Source organism: Prionailurus viverrinus, chromosome D1 (genome assembly GCF_022837055.1).
Source record: "Prionailurus viverrinus isolate Anna chromosome D1, UM_Priviv_1.0, whole genome shotgun sequence".
Taxonomy (NCBI): Eukaryota; Metazoa; Chordata; class Mammalia; order Carnivora; family Felidae; genus Prionailurus; species Prionailurus viverrinus.
Genome location: NC_062570.1, coordinates 109,383,596 through 109,407,178, shown reverse-complemented (window position 1 = coordinate 109,407,178; position 23,583 = coordinate 109,383,596). Strand labels below are relative to the sequence as shown.

At 48.9% G+C, this 23,583-nt stretch overlaps 1 protein-coding gene across 3 annotated transcripts in view; it reads right to left on the bottom strand.

The window, feature by feature from the left end:
• Positions 1-11,494: 11,494 nt before the first annotated feature.
• The window catches only part of LOC125176962 (phospholipase A and acyltransferase 3), a 37,733-nt gene continuing 25,644 nt past the window's right edge, over positions 11,495-23,583 (bottom strand). For all 3 annotated transcript variants that reach the window (XM_047878928.1, XM_047878926.1, XM_047878927.1), the window contains exons 4-5: positions 19,477-19,745; positions 11,495-11,766 (exon numbers count right to left, since the gene is read on the bottom strand). In XM_047878928.1, coding sequence (XP_047734884.1) covers positions 11,665-11,766; positions 19,477-19,745 — 371 coding nt within the window. In that variant the 3' untranslated portion in view covers positions 11,495-11,664. The remainder of the gene's footprint in view (positions 11,767-19,476; positions 19,746-23,583) is intronic.

The following is a 23,583-nucleotide window of genomic DNA, read 5'->3' as shown; positions in this document are numbered from 1 at the left end:
CTTCCTTACTCCTTGGTGTCTAAGACTCGCCTCCCTGGACCTCGTTTCCTGTCAGGATCAATTGTTGCACCAAAATGGACAGTGGAAGTTTCCAGGCCCTTCCAGGGTGGGCTTGGCCTACGTGACCAAGTCATATCCCTGTTAGTGGTCTCGGGTGTCCACGTATCTGCCCTTTACAGCAATTGTCATCGTGGGGATTGAACACTGATCCATGTGGTTCCTTTACTAATATCCCTCCGTCTATCAGAACTGCAAGGACCCCCAAGAGGTAGGACTGTGTGAGCTCGTTACAGTGGGACCCCAGCATCCATCACAATGCCTGGTGTACTGCCGGGGCTCAATAAAAAGTTGTTTACTTCATAAGTTCACTACTACATGGGAAAATACAATTATTATTCTCTGCAGTCGAGAGAAAAACTGATATGAAAAAAAGTTGCAGCCAAAACAAAAAAAAGCGTGTTGCCATCAAGTTTTAAAATGTAACGTACCATTGGGGCACCTGGGTGGCTCAGTCAGTTAAGCCTTCAACTTCGGCATCCAACTTCGGCTCCTCCAACTCTGATCTCACGGTTCGTGGGTTCGAGCCCCGCATCGGGCTCTGTGCGGACAGCTCAGAGCCTGGAGCCTGCTTCGGATTCTGTGTCTCCTTCTCTCTCTGCCCCTCTCCCACTTGTGCTCTGTCTCTCAAAAATAAATAAACATTGAAAAAAAATTTTTAAATATAATGAACCAGGGGCTCCCGGGTGGCTCAGTCGGTTGAGGGTCTGACTCTTGATTTTGGCTCAGGTCATGATCCTGGGGTCATGGAATAGAGCCCTGTGTCCATGCTAAGAGTGGAGCCTGCTTGGGATTCTCTCTCTCTCTCTCTCTCTCTCTCTCTGTCTCCCCTTCCCTCTCCATCTGCCCGTTTCCCCTGCTGGTACACATTCTGTCTCAAAAAATTAAAAAAATAAAAATAAAAATAAAATAAAATATACTGGACTGTCGCGGCCGGCGCGACAAACACCGAGGTCAGGGTCCTGAGGGTAGGGGAATGCAAGAAAAAAAGAGAGAAGAGAAAGTTTGGGAACAGGAGAGTCCCCTGGGCTGATGGCCCAAGTGACGGCTTTATTGTTGCTGTACACAATCTTTTATAACCAGACTCTTATGGGTTAGGTCATTCTAAGAATAAACAGGTTTCACATAATTGCTGCCCACCAAAACATTTAGTTCTGTGTCAGGTCACAAGACCTTGTTGATAAGATTGCTAGCAAAACACAGTTCCCATGTTTGTTTCTATCTGACTCGGGGTAGAAAAAGGGAGGTAGCATTACTGCCAACACCTGCAGACCACAGTCTTCAGGAATTAACTCTCTCAGCCTTGACAAGGCTTTCGTATGCCCTTGAAAGTGGGGGAATGGGAGGGGGAACCACCGGGTTGGCTTGAGTCAACGGGGAACATTGCTCAACCCGGTCTCAGCCTGGCACCGGGGCCCGGCCCCCCACAAGACTCGTTTTGTGGCCTAATATGTGATCTATTCTGGAGAATGTTCCATGTGCACTTGAAAAGAAAGTATTTTCTGCTGTTTTAGGATGGAATGTTCTGTATATGTCTATTAAATCCATCTGGTCTAGGGGCACCTGGGTGGCGCAGTCGGTTAAGCATCCGACTTCAGCCAGGTCACGATCTCACGGTCCGGGAGTTCGAGCCCCGCGTCGGGCTCTGGGCTGATGGCTCAGAGCCTGGAGCCTGTTTCTAATTCTGTGTCTCCCTCTCTCTCTGCCCCTCCCCCGTTCATGCTCTGTCTCTCTCTGTCCCAAAAATAAACGTTGAAAAAAAAAAATTTTTTTAATAAATAAATAAATAAATCCATCTGGTCTAATGTGTCATTCAAAGTCACCGTTTCCTTGCTGATTTTCTGTTTGAATGATCTATCCATTGATGTAAGTAGGGTGTTAAAGTCCCCTACCATTAGTGTATTACCATTGATAACTTATGTTTCTCATTAACTGCTTTGTGTTTTGGGGTGCTTCTGTGGTGGGTGCATATATTCTATTGTTATATATTTTATCCATTGTTAATCATTTATGATTATATAGTGTCTTTGTCTCTTGTTACAGTCTTTGTTTTAAAGTCTGTTTTGTCCAATATAAGTAGTGCTTTCTTTTCACATCCATTTGTATAATAAATGTTTCTCTGGCCTCTCACTTTCAATCTGCAGGTGCTTTTAGGTCTGAAATGAGTCTCTCATAGGCAGCATATAAATGGGCCTTCCTTTTTTATCTGTTCCATCATCCTATGTCTTTTGATTGGAGAATCTAGTCCATTTACATTTGAAGTAAGTACTGAGAGGTATGTATTTATTGCCATTTTGTCATTTGTTTTATGGTTGTATTTGTAGTTCTTCTCTGTTCCTTTCTCCCTTCCTTTCTTCTCTCATGATTAGTCGCCTTCTTTTAGTAATACACTTGGATTCTTTCTCTTTATTTTTTGCATATCTATTACTGATTTTTGATTTGTGATTACCTTTAGCTTTGTATATGACATCTTCTGCATATAGCATAAGTTGATGGTCACTTAAATTTAAACCCATTCTTACTCCTGTCCCCCTCATATTTTAGGTATATGGTGCTATACTTTACATCCTTTTATTTTGTTAGTGCCTTGATTGATTTTTACAGATATACTTATTTTTACTGCTTTTATTCTTCCTACTTTTATACTCCTACTTATGGTCTTTCCTTCCCACTCAAAGAGCCCCCTCTAACATTTCTTGTAGGGCTGGTTTAGTGGCCATGAATTCCCTTAACTTTTGTTTGGGAAACTCTTCATCTCTTCCATTCTGAATGATAGCCTTGGGGTGCCTGGGTGGTGCAGTCGGTTAAGCGTCCGACTTCAGCCAGGTCACAATCTCGCGGTCCGTGAGTTCGAGCCCCACGTCAGACTCTGGGCTGATGGCTCGGAGCCTGGAGCCTGTTTCCAATTCTGTGTCTCCCTCTCTCTCTGCCTCTCCCCTGTTCATGCTCTGTCTCTCTCTGTCCCAAAAATAAATTAAAACGCTGAATGATAGCCTTGCTGGATAGAGTATTCTTGGCTGCAGATTTTTTTCCTTTCAGCACTGTGAAAATATCATGCACTCCCCTCTAGCCTGCAAAGTTTCTGCTGAAAAATAAGCAGATAGCCTTGTAGCTGTTTTCTTTCTTTCTTTCTTTTTTTAAGTTTATTTATTTATTTTGAGAGAGACAGAAACAGCATGAGCAGGGGAGGGGCAGAGAAAGGGATGGAGAGAGAGAATCCCAAGTAGGACCCATACTGTCAGCACAGAGCCCGATGTAGGACTTGAACCCACAAATGTGAGATCATGACCTGAGCCAAAACGAAGAGTCACATTCTTAACCGACTGAGCAACCCAGGCATCCCTGTAACTGCTTTCTTTTCTCTTGCTACTTTTAAAATTCTTTGTCACTTTGCCATTTTAATTACTATGTGCTTTTTCTTTTAAGTTTATTTATTTTGAGAGAGAAGGAGAGAGAGCATGGGTGGGGGAGGAGCAGAGAGAGAGGGAGAGAGAGAGACCTGAGTAGGCTCCACGCCGTCAGCGCAGAGCCCAACACGGGACTCAGTCCCACAAACCATGAGATCATGACCAGAGCTGAAATCCAGAGTCAGACGCTTAACCAACTGAGCCACCCAGGCAGCCTGATTACTATGTGTCTTTGTGTGGACCTCCTTGGGTTGATTTTGTTGGGGGATCTCTGTGCCTCCTAGATGCAGATTTGTTTCCTTGCCCAAACTCAGGAAGTTTTCAGCAATTATTTCTTCAAGTAAGCTTTCTGCCCCCTTTTCTCACTCTTCTTCTGAGATCCCTAAAAGTGAATGCTATTACATTTGATGGGGTCACTGAGTTCCCTGAGTCCATTCTCATTGTGAATAATTTTTTTTCTCTTACCTGCCCACCTTGATTACTTTCCATTACTCTGTCCTCTGGGTCACTGATTTGTTCTTCTGCTTCCTCTAGCCTACTGTTTATTCTATCTATTGTATTTTTAGTTTCATTTATTATGTTCTTTATCTCTGATTGGTTCTTTTTCATCTCTTTATTAAGGGTCTCACTGACGTCCTCTACTCTTTTTTCAAGTCTACAGCTGAGTAGTTTTAACAAAGGATTGAAGATTTTGGTTCACGGTGGTCTTGCACTCCATATATCTACTGCTGGGTGATGAGGGAAGGCCTTACTGAGTTGAGCATGGAACCCAAGAAAGTGGGCGAGTAAGTTCTGCAGCTATATCTGGGGGAGGGGGTGGGGAGTAGTGGTGTAGGAGACGGGGCAGCAAGACGACCTGGGGTGGAGGGTGCTTGGCAGGACTGAGGAGCAGCAAGGAGGCCAGTGGCTGGGACTGGGAAGTGTGACGGGAGGAGGCTTAGCGATGACGTCAGCGAGGCATTTAGGTCCTGCTGATGCCCGGCTTTTGCCAGGGCTCGGGCTCTTCCTCTGGGGGAGGTGGGAGCCGTGTGTTGAGCAGAGTAGTGATGTTAGGTGAGCAGAGGGTCGCTCTGGCTGCTGCATTGGGGATAGATTTTTAGGGACAGGCGTGCATTCAGTGAGGCCGGTTGTGAAGCTGTTGTAGTAATCCAGGTGAGGCTTCATAAGTCCGTGTTTGTAAAATGCGTAGCTTTGTGTGCCTGGAAAAGAGTATGTGCTTAATAACTGCAAGCCATTGTTTATCATTACTGTCACTACCTACGGTTAATTACTCGCGGTCTTCTATTCTCCACTCAGCGGTTCTTCTATGTTCATCCTGTAAAATACTGTTCTGTGGCGACTCCAGAGTGGAATGCAGTTCTTAGCATGACTTTCTGATTCCACCTGTCCCATTGACATTCAAGAAAACACAGCATACAGAGGAATGAGGGTGTCATTTATTATGGGGATTACCTGGAGTTAGTTCTAATTTATAGTCCTGTAAAAAGCAAAGAACATCCTTCCTCAACCTTGGCCTGTACCTGGTGACTGGTGTTTCTGCACCGGGGCCGCGACTCAGTGGTTGAGGGCTGTTGTTCTTAAACGCGTCTGTCAAAACTTGAGTTCGACACCTTTTCCCCTGAAGCGGATTCCTCTCTAGACTCCTGCCTTCCGCACACGTTTCTGAATGTCTACCTCGTGTGAGGCGGTGCACCCGGTGCTGTAGACACAGTAACGCTTGAGGCAGACGTCATTGTGTGTGGATTGTGTCATCCGGTCAGCGAGAGGTCATAAATGAGTAGGCGTGGGGGACGGGTGAGGGCTGCTGTAGCCAAGGACCGCAAACGAGGGGGCTCACACAACACAAAATTATTGGGTCACGGTTCTGGAGTCTGGAAGTAGAAGTCCAGCTGTCCACAGGGCCATGCCCTCTCTGAGCCTGTGGGGAAGAGTCCGTTCCTGCCTCTTCCTCGCTTCTGGCCGTCCTTGGCATTCCTTGGCTTTGTAGACTTTCGGTCTCTGCCCCTGTCTTCCCTCCGTGTGTGTGTTTGTCTTCACCTTGCATTCTTCCCCGTGTCTGTATTACTTTTTCTCATAAGGACCCCAGTCATATTGGCTTAGGGCCCACGCTAATGACCTCGTCTTAACGTGATCACCTCTGTGAGGACCCCGTTTCCAGTAACGTTTCCTGGTGGAGATGCTTTCTTCACTCTATGCCGTCTTCATAGAGGCTGAATTTAGCTCTATAAATTAGTATATGATATCTATCACTGTAGTAAGTTCTTTATTTTTTTTTAATTTTTTTTCAACGTTTATTTATTTTTTTTGGGACAGAGAGAGACAGAGCATGAACAGGGGAGGGGCAGAGAGAGAGGGAGACACAGAACCGGAAACAGGCTCCAGGCTCCAAGCCATCAGCCCAGAGCCTGACACAGGGCTCAAACTCACGGACCGCGAGATCGTGACCTGGCTGAAGTCGGACGCTTAACCGACTGCGCCACCCAGGCGCCCCTTTTTTTAAATTTTTTAATGTTTATTAAAAACAGTTAATAATGTTTATTAAAATCAGTTTATTTATTACTGAGAGACAGAGCATGAGCAGGGGTGGGGCGGAGAGAGGGGGGACACAGAATCCGAAGCAGGCTCCAGGCTCTGAGCTGTCAGCACAGAGCCCGACGTGGGGCTTGAACTCATGCTCGAACTCATGAGCTGTGAGATCATGACCTGAGCTGAAGTCGGATGCTCAACCGACTGAGCCACCCAGGCGCCCCCGCAACTCTGTACTTTTTAACCCCCTTCACCCATCTATCCTGCTCCACACTCCCTCTGGCAACCAACTATTTGCTCTTTGTATCCGTCAGCCTGGTTTTTTTGTTTCATTTTGGTTTGGTTTTGTTTGTTTGTGGTTTGATTTGGTTTGGTCTTAGAATCCACGTGTGAATGAGATCACACAGTAATTTTCTTTCTCTGCCTGATTTATTTCACTTAGCGTAATACCCTCAATGTCTACCCATGTTGTTGGAAATAAGCAAGATTTCCTTCCATTTATTATTCTTTCTTGGAATAAATACCCCAACATGGATTTGCTGGATATGGTAGTCCTATTTCTAATTTTTTGATGAATCTTCATATTGTCTTCTGTAGTGGCTGCACCAACTAAATTCCCACCAACAGTGCACGAGGATTTCCTTTTGTCCGCATCCTCACCAACACTTGCTATTTCTTTTCTGTCTGATACCAGCAAAATTCTGACAGGTGTGGGGTGATACAGCAGAGAGAGAGAGAGAGAGAGAAACCCAAATAGGCTCTGCACTGAGCGTGGAGTTCCCCAATGCGAGACTCGATCTCACAACCCTGGGATCGTGACCCAAGCTGAAATCAAGAATTGGACACTCAACTGACTGAGCTGTCCTGGTGCCCTCCGCCGAGTGCTTTTTCATGCATTTGTTGGCCATCTGTTTGCCTTCAATCTTCTTAAACTGGATGATTAACTTATTAATTTGCACTTTTCTCTTTCTTCATATAAGGACTTGTGCTACAAATTTTTCCAAGTCTCCCTTTTGTTGCATGGCCCGAAGATCGGTATCTAATATTTTTGTTACCATTCAGTTCCGAATATTATCTAATTTCCATTACGTTTTCATCTTTGTCTCATAATGTAACTACCGATGTGCTCTAAAATTTCTGAAAGTAGAGGGGTTTTCTAGCTATCTCTTCCTTGTTGATTTCTCACTTAATGCACTGTGATTAGACAAGATAATCTCTATGTCACCAGTCCCTTGAAATTTGCTTAAGACTTGCTTTGAGGCCAGTTTTATGTACATACATTCCTTTGTGTGTGGTCAAAAGAATCCGTTTGCCACAATTGTACTATGTGGTACACGGCATATACACTGTGCCATCTATATTAAGTCAGCTTGTTGGCTTTTCAAATGTTCCATGTCTTTGCTGATTTTTGTGTCTCCTTGATTTATCAGTTCTGAGAGAAGTGCATTTAGATTCCCCGCTGTAATGGAGAATTTGTCAATTTCTCCTTGCGGTAGGCCAACATTTTCAGTATCTGGTTTAGAGATTCGTGTTAGATGCAAACAAGTCAAGAATTATATCTTCCTGGCGAGTTGAGACTTTCACAGGACCTTTTGGAGTGTTTTCCTACACCAGCAACCAATCCTGTGATTCTCCGACACCAACTGGGCGTCCAACAACTTGTTCCAGTTTTGACAGCGACACCTGGGAATTAGCACAGACCCCGCAGTAAGGGCTCAATCCCACCAGACTGCACCGCCCCTCCCGTCCTTCGGATGTCATTCACAAGACCCGGCCCATCCAGGCCTCTGTCCATGGGTTATAAATTGGGGTTTCCCATGACCACCCTTAGGTCCAAAAATCTGCTAGCTCACGGAACTTAGAAAGGCACTTTACTTATGTTTAGCAGCTTATTATAATGGGTATAACCCAGGAACAACCAAATGGGAGAGATGCACGGGGCAGGATATGGGGACAGAGGGATGCAAGGAGCTTCCGTGCCCTCCTCAGACATGTGGCTCTCCCAGCACCTCATGCATTCACCAACCCAACAACTCAAGTCTCCTCATTCAAGAGGTTTTATGGGGCTTTGTCTTCAACCTCACTCCCTCTCCCAGAGATCCGTGTGGGGGAGGGAGCGGGGGAAGAGGGGTGGTGCTCTAAGTTCCAATCCTCTAATTACTTGGTCTTTCGGATGACCAGCCCCATCATAAGGCTCTCGAGCGCCCCCACCTTACATCAGTCATTAGCGCAGACTCAGGTGTGATAGAAAGGGGTTCATTTTGAATAATACTAGAGAATCTTATCACTCAGGAAATTCCAAGGGAGCTCATGCTCGGAACCAAGGACAAAGACCAAATATGTTTCTTATTATGCCATACTTTTTATTTTTTATTTATTTTAATTAATTATTTTTTTATGGTTTTTTTTGTTTGTTTTTTTTTTGAGAGAGACAGAGTATAAGCGAGGGGGGAACAGAGAGAGGGAGACACAGAATTTGAAACAGGCTCCAGGCTCTGAGCTATCAGCACGGAGCCCGATGCAGGGCTCAAACCCACAAATTGACCATGACCCGAGCCGAAGTCAGCCACTTAACCGACTGAGCCATCCAGGTGCCCCTATTTATTGTTGTTTTTTTTTAATGTTTATTTTTGAGAGAGAAAGACAGAGTGTGAGCGGGGGAGGGGCAGAGAGAGAGAGAGACACACACACACAGAATCTGAAGCAGGCTCCAGGCTTCGAGCTGTCAGTACAGAGCCTGATGCGGGGCTCGAACCCACGAGCCGTGAGATCCTGACCTGAGCCAAAGTTGGACACTTAACCGACTGAGCCACCCAGCCGCCCTGTATGCCATACTTTTTTTAAAAAAATGTTTATTTTACTTGTTTTGAGACAAAGAGAGAACCAGGGAAAGTCAGAGAGAGAGAGGGAGAGAGAGAATTCCAAGCAGCCTCCTGTCAGCACAGAGCCTGAGGCAAGGCTCAATCTCACAGACCATGAGATCATGACCTGAGCTGAAATCAAGAGTCAGACGCTTAACCAGCTGAGCCACCCAGGCCCCCCCTTAGGCCACACTTTTTAATGACCTTTCTGTCTAGTAATAATTTTTGCCTTAAATCCTATCTTTTCTGATACCAATACAGTATACCAGCTTTTAGTTAGTATATGTTCTTAGCATTTGCCTCACGTATCTTTTATAGTTTTTAAAAATTATTGGGGCGCCTGGGTGGCTCGGTCGGTTAAGCATCCGACTTCAGCTCAGGTCACGATCTCACGGTCCGTGAGTTGGAGTCCCGCGTCGGGCTCCGGGCTGATGGCTCAGAGCCTGGAGCCTGCTTCCAATTCTGTGTCTCCTTCTCTCTCTGCCCCTCCCCCATTCATGCTCTGTCTCTCTCTGTCTCAAAAATAAATAAAAACGTTAAAAAAAATTTAAAAAAAACTATTATATTTATTGAAGTAGGTTCAAAAGTCTTATTTAACTGTCCAAGTTCAAATTTCAGATTTTTTAAAAGGTTTATGATGTAAATTCTTAACATATAGAAAGTACTAGAAAGACTAGTACAATGACCATCTATATACCCACTGCCTCAATTAAAAAAATTTACTGTTTTGTCATATTTGCTTGATCTGCATCTATTTTTTCAATGTTTATTTATTTATCTTGAGAGAGAGAGAACGTGAGCAGGAGAGGGTGAGAGAGAGAGAGAGGGAGACAGAGGATCCCAAGCAGGCTCCGCACTGTCAGTGTGGAGTCAGAAGCGGGGCTTGAACTCATGAACCGTGAGATCATGACCTGAGCCAAAATCAAGAGCCAGACGCCCAACCGACTGAGCCCCCCCCACCCCCGGCGCACCCACGTCTATTTCTTTAAATCAGGTCATGTGTTCACACAAGCCTAAAACCAATTCACTTAATAAAATTAATAATTCCTTAATGTTAATACCCGGGCCATACTCGAATTTCCCCCAATTGTCTCAAGTTGCTTTCACGGGTGTTTTTTCATATTGAGCTGCTCTGGGCCGAGCGTGTCTTTCAATGGAGGACAGATTTCACACCCCCTCAGTGTTTCTCCTCGATAGCGTTCATTTGTTTAAGACATCAGTCTTAACCCAGTGTCTGTCTCCAACCCAGTGGAAGGTGTCTCTCTTACGTGGCCAGTTTATACGGTGACGATCAATGTATTTGGAACCAATTTTTCTATCTTGTTTGGTTATTTCTACAGCATCCCACTTTTTTGGATAGAATTTTTATTTTTTAATGGAACCAGGTGTCTTCGTTTTGTTTTCTTGTGTTTATCCTTCTTCGGCCCTCTGTTCTCGATAATTCGCCTGAAGGTTTCCACCTCATGCGTCCCCATCGTCTCACCTTATGCCGTGTGAGAGGGGGGCCTTCGGGAGGACCCGCCCTTCGAATTTGGCCTACGTCCCCTGCTTTGGGGAGCTTGAGAACTGGGACGAGATGTTACATCAGCAGAGCTGAGACACAAAGAAAACCGCACTGGGAGACAACTATTCTCATCTCTACACTGGGGTGTGGGTGGGCACGAGTTGACCCTGGACTGGATCTCGGCCAAGCAGGAGGAAGCTGGCAGGGAGCCACGAGCAAGTCCCGTCCGGGAGTCTGACAGACGAAGGTCTCCGGGCAAGCAGGGCCGACAAAAGGACAGATCTGCAACCAGATGGAGAAGCCTTGCCCTGTGGAGGGCAGGCCTCTTGGCCCCAGCACAGTACTTCTGAGGAAGCCACGAAAGCCCCCCTGCAGACAAGTGGCCCCTCTGAACGCCTGCCAAGTCCGGCCAGCAGCAGCGGCAGACCTCAAGCCACAGAAGATAGTGCCTCGTCCCCAGGGGAGACCGGTCGTGGGGGCAGCTGCAGCCGGGGTCTGAGGCTTCCCTGTGACCCGGCCCCGTGGGCAGGGCTGACTGGCCAAGCGGCAGGCTGGGCGTGAAAGCTGAGAGCCACCGTGGATGGGGGGCATGGAGCGGAGGGGCCACGGGAAAAGGGGGCTGCGGGAGGGGTGCGAGATCCGAGACTCGGGGGTGGGGGGACACGGCCAGCCCGAGTGGCCAGGAAAGGGGGGCGCGGGGGGCTGGGGGCGACAAGGCAGAGGAAAGGTGTGGGGAGCAGGGAGAGACGAGGGGGGTTGTCACAACATCGGTGAGAGCACACACCGAGTTTCCTTCGGGCAGAGGTTTGGTTCGGGCTTTGGTTTGGGCTTTGGCTCCACTGACCACCCACAGACCTCGGCTGCTGAGCCCTGGAAGAAGCCGTCCCGGGTCTAGTTCCAGGCCAAGGGTCCCGTCCTCGCGCATCGGTCACGTCCATCTGTCCGTCTCCCCGGCTGCTCGCCTGTCTCCCCACAACCCGAGATGCCCATTACTTGAGCTCAGGAGTCGGCCTGTTTCCTGCAAGGGGAAGAACGCAGCCGGCAAAGACAAAGGCAGGGAAGACCACCAGAGGGTCCAAGGGCACAAGGAACAGGGCCCGGCTGTGCGCTCGACACACTTCACACCAGGCAGCTCCTGCTGTATTTCCTCCAGCAAAATCCTCCCTTACTGGGCTTTATTTTATCCTGCGAAAATAAGCCTTATCATCAAACAGCGTGAAATCCGCAAACCGAAACCTCAACACCTCCGGCCCGACAAGACCCCCTGAGTGTACAAAAGCCACTGCTGCTGGGACGGTCCCCTTCCCACTCATTGCTTCTGCCGCTTGTTTCTGGAGAACATGACTCCGATGAGGCCCACGGCGGCCAAGCCCACGCCGGCGATGCCAGCCGCCACGACGGCGTCTCTGACCTGCAAGAGAGCGGAGGGGAGATCAGACTCTGCGGGGACTCCGCGTGCAGGCCGTACCTGTGACAAGAACTCCGCTCCGGGAGACTCACGTGCCCCTTGGCCCACTCGACAAACTCGGGAGTCAACGGATATTGGCAGGGAAATGGGGAGAAGAGGGCTGGATGGGGAAGGAACGGATGGATGGAGCCAGCTGGCCAGGAACGCACATGGGCCTAAGGGCAACTCGATTCACTCTGTGGGTATTGAAAGCACATAAACCCTCAGAGCGCGGTTGTGCGGAGGGCAGGGCGGCAAAGCCCGGGTGGCTGCGGGGAGCCCCTGAAGCGAGTGCAAAGCGGGGCAGGAACTCGTGTTGAATGGTCAGTATGCCAACCTTGACCTTCATGAGAGCCAGGACCTCGCCCGTCTCCCTTGCCTTGTGCCTGGCTGCACCCCCGTGCCCAGTTCTGCCAGGCACAGAGATGCTCTCTATGAGTTCTTATATGAGCCCCCGACTACGAGCAGTAGTGATGTCATACTTTATTAGGATTGCTGACTCGTATTGCTTGTACTAGGGGAGGAGAAAAGTGTCGCAAAAGTCAGAGTAGATTTCGGGGTAAAAAGTGAACGTGTGTCAAATTTCACTCTCTCCTGACACTTAACCAAAAGGAAGGCACTCGTTTTAGGCATAATTCCACAAGGGACCCACAGAACTCTACATTCTAAGGCGGCAGCGGGAAAAGTTGAGGATCCAGCCGAGTTGTACAACAGGATCTTCAGGAAAGATCACCTATTGGCAATGACAAATACCTCCGGAAACAGGAGAGAGAGCTCTGCAGCTAGGTCCCCGGACCCCTCCTTAACCACAGCGGAAGTCTGAAAGTTTATTCTCTGCCGACGGTGAAACAGAAGACTTGGGGGCCTTCTGGAAATCCAGAAGCACACATGAGGATGTGCCCAAAACAAGGGATGGAGAGACCAGAAACAGGCTAAAGGGGAGACCCTTGGCCCTCCTGCCCCTCTCTGCTCCCAGAACTTGACCCATCACACAAGAGTCAGGAAAACTTTCCCGGGGAATCTGACCAGCCCAAGTAGAAACAAAAGATACCAATACGAAGATTCCCCATAGACTGTCCACCTATGTCACCCAGAAGTGAAACTCAAAGTCAGCAAGCCACTGTCCCCTCTCAGTTCACTCAGAATTTCCATTCTGTAGGAAACCACCCCCCCCTGAGTCATGAGCATACGACCAGGATACCAGACATCTGAGGAAGACTCTGAAACAGGAGACAGAGAGCAAAACCAACAAAAAACAATCTAGGGAACCAGAAACCGTATCTATTTTTTTTAATAGCTAGGTTTAGTTTTTTAAAGTTTATTTATTTATTTTGAGACAGAGAGAGAGCAGGGGAGGGGCAGAGAGAGAGAGAGGGAGAGGGAGAACCTCAAGCAGGCTCCACACTGTCAGCACGGAGCCTGATGTGGGGCTCGAACCCACGAACCGTGAGATCACGACCCAAGCTGAAATCAAGAGTCAGACGCTTAGCCGAATGAGCCACCCAGGCACCCAGAAACCATATGTAGGAAAGAAAACATCTTTTTTAAAAATGATCGCTAGAGAATAAGAGGACGTACTGCATCCAATAAATAACACACGGTGCTATAACAAATAATAGAATATTGAGAGAATAAAAACAGTTCTTAGAAAGCACAATGGAAATGACAGACTCAATAGAAAGTTTGAAAAATAAAGTTGAGGAAATCTCTCAGAAAAAAAAATTTTTTTTTTTAAAGAGCAAAAAGAGGGGCGCCTGGGTGGCGCAGTCGGTTAAGCGTCCGACTTCAGCCAGGTCATGATCTCGCGGTCCGTGAGTTCGAGCCCCGCATCAGGCTCTGGGCTGATGGCTCACAGCCTGGAGCCTGTTTCCGATTCTGTGTCTCCCTCTCTCTCTGCCCCTCCCCCGTTCATGCTCTGTCTCTCTCTGTCCCATAAATAAATAAACGTTGGAAAAAAAATTTAAAAAAAAAAAAAAAGAGCAAAAAGATGAAGACAAAGAAAACAGAAGCCAAAGGAAACAAGAGGGACTAATCCAGGCAGGCCAATATCTGAATAATAGACATTCCAGAAAGAGATAATACAGGAAACACAGAGGAGAATCAACAATGAAATAATCCATGGACTAAGGGAGGCAGGTTTTCAGATGGAAATGGTGTTCTGAGGCCCATCATGATGGATAAACGTAGACCCACCCCAAGGCACACGACAGTGAAATTTTAGAAAACTGGGTAAAGAGAGGCACTTGGGTGGCTCAGTGGGTTGAGCGTCCGACTCTTGATTTCAGCTCAGGTCATGATCCCAGGGTCGTGGGATCGAGCCCCCGCTTTGGGCTCTGGGCTGAGCATGGAGCCTGCTTGGAATTCTCTCTCCCTCTCTCCTTCTGCCCCTCTCCCCCACTAGTGCTCTCTCTCTCTCTTTCTCTCTCAATATTAAAAAATAATAATAATAATAAATAAAATTGGGTAAAGAAAAGATACTCCAAATGCTAGCACAGGGAAGAAAAACAGGAAAGAGAGGAAAGATCAAGAGATCAAGAGTTGGGATCGCTTTAGATTTCTCCAAGGCAATTCCGGAAGCAAGAAGACAATGGAATATTGCCTCCAAAATTCTAGAGTAAAACAATTTCTAAACTAGAAATTCCGTATCCAAACTATCAAATCAGGTGCGAGGGTAAAACAAAATAATTCAGAAACACAGGGTTTTCAAAAATGTACCTTCCATACATCCTTTTTCAAGAAGCTGCTAAAGAAGTTTCCCGTCAGAACAAGGGAGTAAACCACGGAAGAAGACACGAGGTGCAGAAGAGGGGGCGCTCCGGTACGAAAGTGGACAGAAGAGAATTTCTCCAGAATGATGGGGAGGGGAGGTCCCCGGGACAACAGCCTTGTGCCAGCTGTAGAGAGTAACCGGGAGGCAGAAATATGGCCCCCTGAAGACGTCCATGTCCTAATTCCAGGGACCTGTAAGTATATTGTGCTACATGGCGAGAGAGAACTAAGAGTGTGGACAGAATTAGATTGCTAGTCAACTTACCCTAAAAAGGGGAGCTAACCCCGGGTTACCCACGTGGGCTCCAAAGTGTAACCATGAAGTTCCTTACAAGATGGAAGAGGGCATCAGAAGAGTCAGCGTCATGCAATGTGAGAAAGGCTCAATCAACAATTGCTGATTTTGAACACGGAGGACGGGCTTCAAGCCGAGCAGCGCAGGAAGCCTCTAGAAGCCAGAAAAGGCAAGAAAATAGATTCTCTCCCGGAATCTCCAGAAAAGAACACAGCCCTGCTGGCACCTTGCTTTTAGCCCAGTGAAACCATTTTTAGACCTCTGACCTCCACGACGGTAAGGCAGTAACTCTGGGTTGTTTTAAGCTACTAAATTTGTGGTAATTTGTGACAGCAGTCAGAGGAAGCTTATACAGTAACCAAACCAGATAAGAGCGGTGTGCCTCAGCATCCCCGTTATCTCATGTACTGTCTTTCGAACCTAAAGCAACTTCTGAGGGACGTGGTCTATGTAAATTAAGAGAAAATCCGAGAAATAAGAAATGAAGAGATCATGGAACCAGGGTATCCGATCCAAGAGAAAGGCAAAGGAAATCCCAAGGAAGACAGCAAAGGGAAATCCTGGGGTAAAACCATGCGGTCAGCCAAGAGCCAACCAGCACTGACGGCAGAATGGCCATCTCGGGGATGCATGCGTCCAAAGAGAACATCCTAGAACCGATAGATTACTTGGACATGATTTCCCTTGTGGAGAACTGTACTGAGGACTAATCAGACAGTGTGGGGAGAACTGACAATAGGTACAAGGAAAACTAAGCAATGAAAGGAGATAATAATTATCTTTGAGGAAAAAGGAAACCCTGGGGCGCCTGGGGAGCTCCGTCAGTTAAGGGTCCAACTCTTGGTTTCGGCTCAGGTCACGATCTCATGGTTCATGAGTTCAAGGCCCATGTTGGGCTCCACGCTGTGACATGGAGCCTGCTTGGAAGTCTCTCTCTCTCCCTCTCTCTCTGCCCCTCCCCCGCTCTCTCTCTCTCTCTCTCTCCCTCTCTCTCTGCCCCTCTCCCCCCTCTCCCTCTCTCTCTGCCCCTCCCCCACTCTCTCTCTCTCCCTCTCTCTCTGCCCCTCCCCCCCTCTCTCCCTCTCTCTCTGCCCCTCCCCCACTCTCTCTCTCTCTCTCTCTCCCTCTCTCTGCCCCTCCCCCACTCGCTCTCTCTCTCTCTCTCTCTCTCTCAAAATAAATAAACAAACTTAGTTTTTAAAAATTTTTAAATAATGGGGAGCCTGGGTGGCTCAGTTGGTTAAGTGTCCAACTTCAGCTCAGGTCATGATGTCACGGTCGGTGAGCTCAAGCCCCGCGTCAGGCTCTGTGCTGACAGTTTGGAGCCTGGAGCTACTTCAGATTCTGTCTCCCTCTCCCTCTGTCCCTCCCCCATTCATGCCCTGTCTCTCTCTCTCTCTCTGTCTCTCTGTCTCAAAACTAAATAAACATTAAAATAATACGAAGAAATATAATACAAGAAATTCAGAAATAGGTAAATGCCAAACTCAAAGAGAGAAGAGTGGCTGCTGGGGGGGGATGGGGAGGAGTAGAGAGGTGTGGGGTAGGGTACCCTGAGCCCTGGTTGTCTTTACAAATTGTGTGCATGCATTACTTGGAAAGATTAAAAATTAAATTTCAAAGACTTCTCCAGAAACAACAACAACAAAAGACAAAAAATAGAGGCAACCACAGCTCAGAAACCTGCCTCGAAACCCTTCTGCACCCACTTGGAATGCCGACGCCATGTCTACAAGACTTGAAAGGCAGGAAGGTGATGGGGAAGCGATCCCATAGGTGAGGCAAAGACTATGGGCATTTCAGGAAGACACACACGTGACATCCCAGCAAACAGCCACGGGAATACGTCACTGATGCATCACACAGACAACTATGTGTTACACTTATCGAACAGAAGCATGTGGTTAAATGATTGCTGTTGTGATAGTCTGGCTTTGTGACGGGGCCACTGAGAGCTCCTGCATGCCTGCACGCACGCACGCACACACACACACACACACACACACACACACACACACAGAGCTCAGATTCATCCTTCACTTTGTTGGAAACCTTCCCCTTACCTCTGACCTCTGCCCGTCAACCTGGTTTGTCTCAAGTGCCTAAGAGTGCACTCAGCTTTGCTATTGGTGTTCCAGACGACAGGACTCTGTCTACCTCTAATGAGCTTTCAGGAATTAGATCTGCTGTCCCAGCTCTTTCTTCACCTCAACATTCAAGTCCATTTGATGTGCACAGCACTCTCCTTGTATAATTTGAGAACCCGACAGTCTGCCACTGAGCTGAAACATGGTGGCCATAGATGAGCTCTATGGACGTTAAGACCTTCGTTTCGGTGTCGATAAAAAGCCTCTGTTAGTGAGTGTTGAGGATGTACTCTGAAGCTTAGAAAACACCCCCAAGGGGCACCGGGGTGGCTCAGTCGGTTGCATGTCCAACTCTCGGTTCCTGCTCAGGTCATGATCTCATGGTTCATGGGTTGGAATCCCGCACTGGGCTCTGCAGTGACAGCACAGAGCCTGCTTGGGATTCTCTCTCTCTCCCTCTTTCTCTGCTCCGCCCCTGCTCTTTCTCTCTCAAAATAAATAAATACACATTAAAAAAAAAAAACACCCCCAACACAGAAGTCAGTTGCCCTAATGTACACTCCGGCTGCAGAGCCAATGTATCCAGTGGCCCTTTCCCCAGTTTCTTTCCCAGCTTCTAAGCCACCGTGTCCTCACAGCCACCGTTCCGCCCTTCACGTGTTATCAGGTGCAGCAGCAACACTAAAGGTAACAAAACTCAGCGGAAACAATTCACATCAGCAAGAAACCGTGAGAAAGTTCGGCCTCTTCCCATTTCCAGCACTATCCAGGCGCAACTCTGGGGGCACGGGCTCCTGTGACAAAGCAAAGGGAGAGCCAGCCCTCCCTTCCGCTCACAGCCACTGTCCCCAATGAAGACACAATGCCCCAAATCAGCAACACTGTGCTTTTTCCCAACGAAGGCAGGAAAAAGCATCATGAACAGGGATCAAGAAATCTCACCCACAAACCAAGTCAGGTGTTGAAGCAGAACCAGGGACAGCAAAGACCACGATTTTCGATCCTTGCTTTTATGCCAAGAAGTCCAATGAGGACAACGTGCCAAAAATTGCAGGAATAAAAAGGATGGAAACTATGAACTTGATACCCAAAACGAACACGCTTACCCAACACGGTCAACGATGCCCTTGCCGCCTAAGCTCACAGGCTGCCTGGATTGGATGCTGTGGCTGCCCAAACTCCTACATGACCCCCTGGAGAGAAGAACTTAGAGGTCTTCGATGGTGAAAAATATATACATCCTGGTGCTGCCCAGGCTTACGTGGGCCATAAATGGACCCACCATAGCTGTGCGCGGTGTCAGGAAATATGCCCGCATCACTGATGTCACGAGCGTGGTACCCAGAACCGCCGTTCCCAGCAGCCAGAAGGCGTGACGACGGAGTCCAGATGAAGCTGCTGACCTGACATTTGCCTACAAGCCAACCTTTAACCTTCCTCCTGGAGGAAATCCGGCATGGCCTTGTGACAGCTGTGCTTCTCTGTTATGGAACCTGCCCGAAAGCACTTGTCCCCAGCGTTTTCCTCGCTCAACGGATCTGTCCGGGTGGGACAAACAGTTTCAGATGATGCAGGAGGCACAACGCGCCCCCAGTTCTCTACAGAACCTCACAGAGTGAGGGCAAATGCTGAGGCAGCGGCTTCGGACAAAAGGTACTTTGTCAAGGAAAACCACAATAGCCTGACTGCGAGCGTGGTCCGTGAGGCATCAAAGGGTATCATCAAATGCAAGAAAGTGGTCTCTAGTTAGTTCTGATAGTGCACATTTTACGGGGGATGGGGTGGAGGTGGGGGGGCGGGTAGTGACCAGCCGGAGAGAGTCAGCACTACAGCCACCACCGAGCATTTCCTAGTCGCAGGGCTGCTGGGTGAGCCCAGGCTCCGCGCTGAATTATGGGAGCTCTGATCACAAAAAAGGGCCACGTGGTGTGAGCACACACAGGTCTTCAAGGAGAACAGCATGAAAGAGAAAAAGCTGTCCCTCGTTAGAAAGGCGAAGAAATCTGCCTTTTTGTTTTTTTAAGCGGACAGACTGAAATTCTGTTAGAGCACAGAAAATTAGCCAGTTAGACTACACAGCTCCCCCGCGCGAAGCCCCAGAATTATTCCTGGGCACAGGAAAATTCTACCGTGCGCTTTCTTCACTCTTAGCAAAGTTCTAAGTGGATAAAAGAAGAATAGTGTTGGGGCCCCTGGGTGGCTCAGGTCATGATCTCACGGTTCATGAGTTCGAGCCCCGTGTCGGGCTCTGCGCGGACAGTGCGGAGCCTGCTTGGGTTTCTCCCTCTCTCTCTCTCTCTCCCTGCCCCTCCCCCACTTGTGCTCCCCTCTCTCAAAATAAATAAACTTAAAAAAAAAAAAAGAAGAAGGTTATTCAAAACACAGGATTCCATCAAGGCAGCGGCTGACGACGGCTGGGATTCTGCCTCTACTGCTTCATCATCTTTGTGCCTGACACCCAGCCACAGTCAGCTGAGGGAATGGCCCGGCTCCGGGGGACGGGGACACAGGGTGGGGACGCACCTGATCGCTGCGGGCGACTCCGTAGCGCAGCTCGTTCACAAAGTGCTCGCAGTTCTCACAGGGCAGCGAGTAGGGCAGCTCCTGGCCCACCAGCTGCTCCGCCCGCTGGACGATTTTGCTGGGAGGCAGCGGCGAGTACTTGTCATCGTGTTTGTTATTGACCTGGTACCTGTCTCTCCCGACCACGTCATCCAGCAGCTCTTTTTTCACCACGGCCTTCTCAGTCAGGGTGGACATGATGCTGGCCGCGCCCGCTCCCGCAATTTCACCTGAGGGTTCACAAAGAGGAGACAGAGGGATCGGTCCCGGGCAGGCCCGTCGGGGTCCGTCCACAGGCCCCTGGCACCATCCACAAGAGCGTGAGCAGATGTGGGAGGGAGCGGGGAGCAGGGCCAGACACCTGCTGTGTGGCTTTGGGGAAGGTATTTGCGGTCTCTGGGCCCCGGTTTCCTTATCTGAAATGTGGAGTGGTCAAGTTTTGGGATTTGTTGTGATTTTTTTTTTTTTTTGGACCCAGAGAAGCTGACCCCGTGACTCCTCAGGGGCCCTCTTGGCTGTGCAAATATGGGCCCTGAGCACAGCCATCTCCCTAGGGGAATAGAGTATGACCCTTCTGGGAGTCCAGCAGGGATGCGCTCCCGGGACAAATACAAGGCTGATTACTGCAGAAAAGGTGGATCTGTAGCTCCCAGACTTCTGGAAGCGGTTCCTCGAGACGCGGTGCCAGGGAGGCCCACTGGGTGCACTGGCACGGCCCCGGCTGAGGCTGAGGGCCTGGAAGGGACACCAAAGCTCCAGAAATCAAACTGCCTGTGGAATATCACTCAGCCACAAAAAAAAAGGATGAGGTCTTGCTATTTGCAACCACACGGGTGGAGCTTGAGGGTATGACGCGAAGCGAAAGAAGTCAGACGGGGAAAGATGGATACCATATAATTTCACTTACATGTGCAACTTAAAAAACGAAACAAATGACTAAAGAAATAAACGAAAAGCAGAAACAGACCCATAAGACAGAGAATGAAATGGTGGTCACCAGAGGGGAAGGAGCAGGGGTGGGGTGGGAGTGGGAGGTATAGGCTTCCAGTTACGGGGTGAGGAAGTCATGGGGATAAAAGGCACAGCACAGGGAGTGTCATTAGGGATGTCATAGTAGCCTCTTATGGGGGCGGATGGCGTCTACACTTGCGGTGAGCACAGCGGAACGGACAGACTTGTCCCTTCACTGCACACCTGAAGCTAATGCAACATCGTGTGTCAACTATACTTTAATTTAAAAAAAAATAGGGGCGCCTGCGTGGCTCAGTCAGTTAAGCATGCAACTTCGGCTCAGGTCATGATCTTGCGGTCTGTGGGTTCGGGCCCTGCGTCGGGCTCTGTGCCGACAGCTCAGAGCCTGGAGCCTGCTTCAGATTCCGTGTCTCCCTCTCTCTCTGCCCCTCCCTCCCTCCCTCTCTCAAAAATAAACATTAGACATTTTTAAAACCATAAAACTGCCTCAAAGAAAGGCAGTCTAGGGTCAATACAAGGACCAGGAGGGTGGGGAGGGGAGGCTGATGTCAGCACAGAGACTGGCCATCTCCCCCCAAGGCGGCCAACCTACACAGTGCGAGCGTGCTTTGCGTACGACGGCTAAAAAAGCGGGTGCACACCAAAGAGGTGGACCCCGGAGGGACCCAGTCTCTCTCAGAGGGCCTCTGTGGCCCTGCTGGGATGGGATCTCCAAGGCTCCTCCTGGCAGGGGACGCACCCTGTTAGGCTGGGCGGGAACTGTCTTCCACTGTGACACCGTGCGACAGCAACAAGCAATGCCAGGAGGGGCTGATCAGATTCCAGGTCCTACGCTGCTTGGGCTTTCCAAAGAGGACTAAACCCCTCTGCCCTGAGTAGAATCCTGAGAATTTAGAAAACCGGGGGAGTTCAGACTGGCTACCAATAGGGCAGGAGGTGTTTGAGGGAGCCATTGGAGTAAATAAAAGAGGTGGGTACCCTGGTGGGTGGTACAATAGGGCCCTGGCTGACAATGAGACTCATTCTGGCTCCATCGCTGAGTGGTCCCGACCTGTCACTTCATTTTGCTGAGCCAACACGGTGGGAGTCCCCAGTTACATACCAAAACTGACACCCAAACACACATCGTAATTTAAAGGTCCTTTTCAAAGGATTAATTTCTGTTTTTAAAGTCAGTCCATTAAAGGGGCGCCTGGTGGCTCAGCCGGTCAAGCATCGGACTTCGGTTCAGGTCATGATCTCACGGTTCGTGAGTTCGAGCCCCACGTCAGGCTGTGTGCTGACGGCTCAGAGCCTGGAGCCTGCTTCCGATTCTGTGTCTCCCTCTCTCTCTGTCCCTCCCCTGCTCGCGCGTTCTGTCTCTCAAAAATAAATAAACATTAAAAAAATTTTTTTAAGTTAGCCATTAAAGAAAATATTAATTAAGTGGGATGCCTGGGTGGCTCAGTCAGCTGAGCATCCGACTCTTGATTTTTTGCTCAGGTCACAATCTCATGCTGTGTGGGATTGAGCCCTGCGTTGGGCTCTGTGCTGACAGCAGGGAGCCTGCTTGGGATTCTCTCTCCCTCTCCCTCTCCCTCTCTCTCTCTCTGTCCCTTCCCTCTTCGTGCTCGCTCTCTCTCTCTCTCAAAATAAATAAACTTAAAAACAAATCTTTTTTTAAAAAAAGGAAATATTGGGGCGCCTGGGTGGCTCAGTCGGTTGAGCGTCTGACTTCAGCTCAGGTCACGATCTCCCGGTCCGCGAGTTCGAGCCCCGCGTCAGGCTCTGGGCTGATGGCTCGGAGCCTGGAGCTTGCTTCCGATTCTGTGTCTCCCTCTCTCTCTGCCCCTCCCCCGTTCATGCTGTGTCTCTCCCTGTCTCAAAAATAAATAAACGTTAAAAAAAAAAAAGGAAATATTAATTAATCAATCATAGAAAGGGCACATGCGTACGGCACACATTTGATGACCGAACTGGGGGAAATATCAGACTGGGCAGTATAACATCATGCTTAAAGGCCCAGAATGGAGAGTCAGACAGCCAGAGTTCAACTCCCACCTCTACCTCTATCTGCTGTGTGACCTTGGGCAAGGTGCTTAACTTCTCAGAGTCTCCAATTCCTTGTAGAACAGTGACAATAACAGCCCTCTCTGTCCCTACTGTACCGCAGTGGGGGCTGCAAGATGATCAGACCTGGCCATGTAAGGTGACTTCTCTGGTGCCTGGAACAGGGGGAGTGCCCAGCAAGCGTCAGCTGCCACTATCATTAGGGTCGTTCTCCATGCTTCCTTCCAACTCTGATTTCTACCACTTCCTGAGTAGCATGAGGTCAGTCCTGACCTATCTGGCAAGATTCCTGCATAGCTCTCATAAGATACATGTGGAAGCAACTTTTCCCATTAAAGGAGCATCACCCACCCAATGACCCGTGACACACACCTGTCCCCAGGATCCCTGCCATGCCCTCCCCTGTCTCCTGTCCACCAGGTACATCCACTGTGCAATCAGGCAACATGGACGCCCTCCTGTGTGCCGGGCCTTGTCCAAGGTGCTGGAGAGAGTGGCATGAACTGGACAGGGTGCCTCCCCTCAAGTGGCTCACATTCCAGTGAGAGGACTCACCCAGATAAGGAGCAAATACACAAAATCAGGTACTTCTAGGTAGTGAAAATGCTTTGGATTAGATTAGGTGAAATATTACAGGAGACGATGACTAGGAGAGGATTACAGGAGAGGGGAGGCTCGGGAAGGGGAGGTCCACCCCAGGGAATGGGCGTCGAGTGGAGCCTGGAATGATGGGGGCAAGGCAGCTGTGCTGAGATCCAGGAAGGAGCACCACATGCAAAAGGAAGGTCAAGGGCAAGGGCCTCCAGAAGGAAGAGTGTGGTGTGCTCCAGAGGCTGCAGGGAGGCCGGTGTGGCTGCAATCCAGAGACCCAGGAGGAGGGGAGAGAAAGATGAGGGTCACAGAGGCAAGCAGAGGCCAGACCACACCGGACCTCATGGGCCACAGTATAAACTTTGAGTCTTATTCTATGTGTCATGGAAGAGCCGATCAAGAATTTGGGGGTGGCTGGGTGGCTCAGTCAGTTAGGCCTCCGACTTCAGTTCAGGT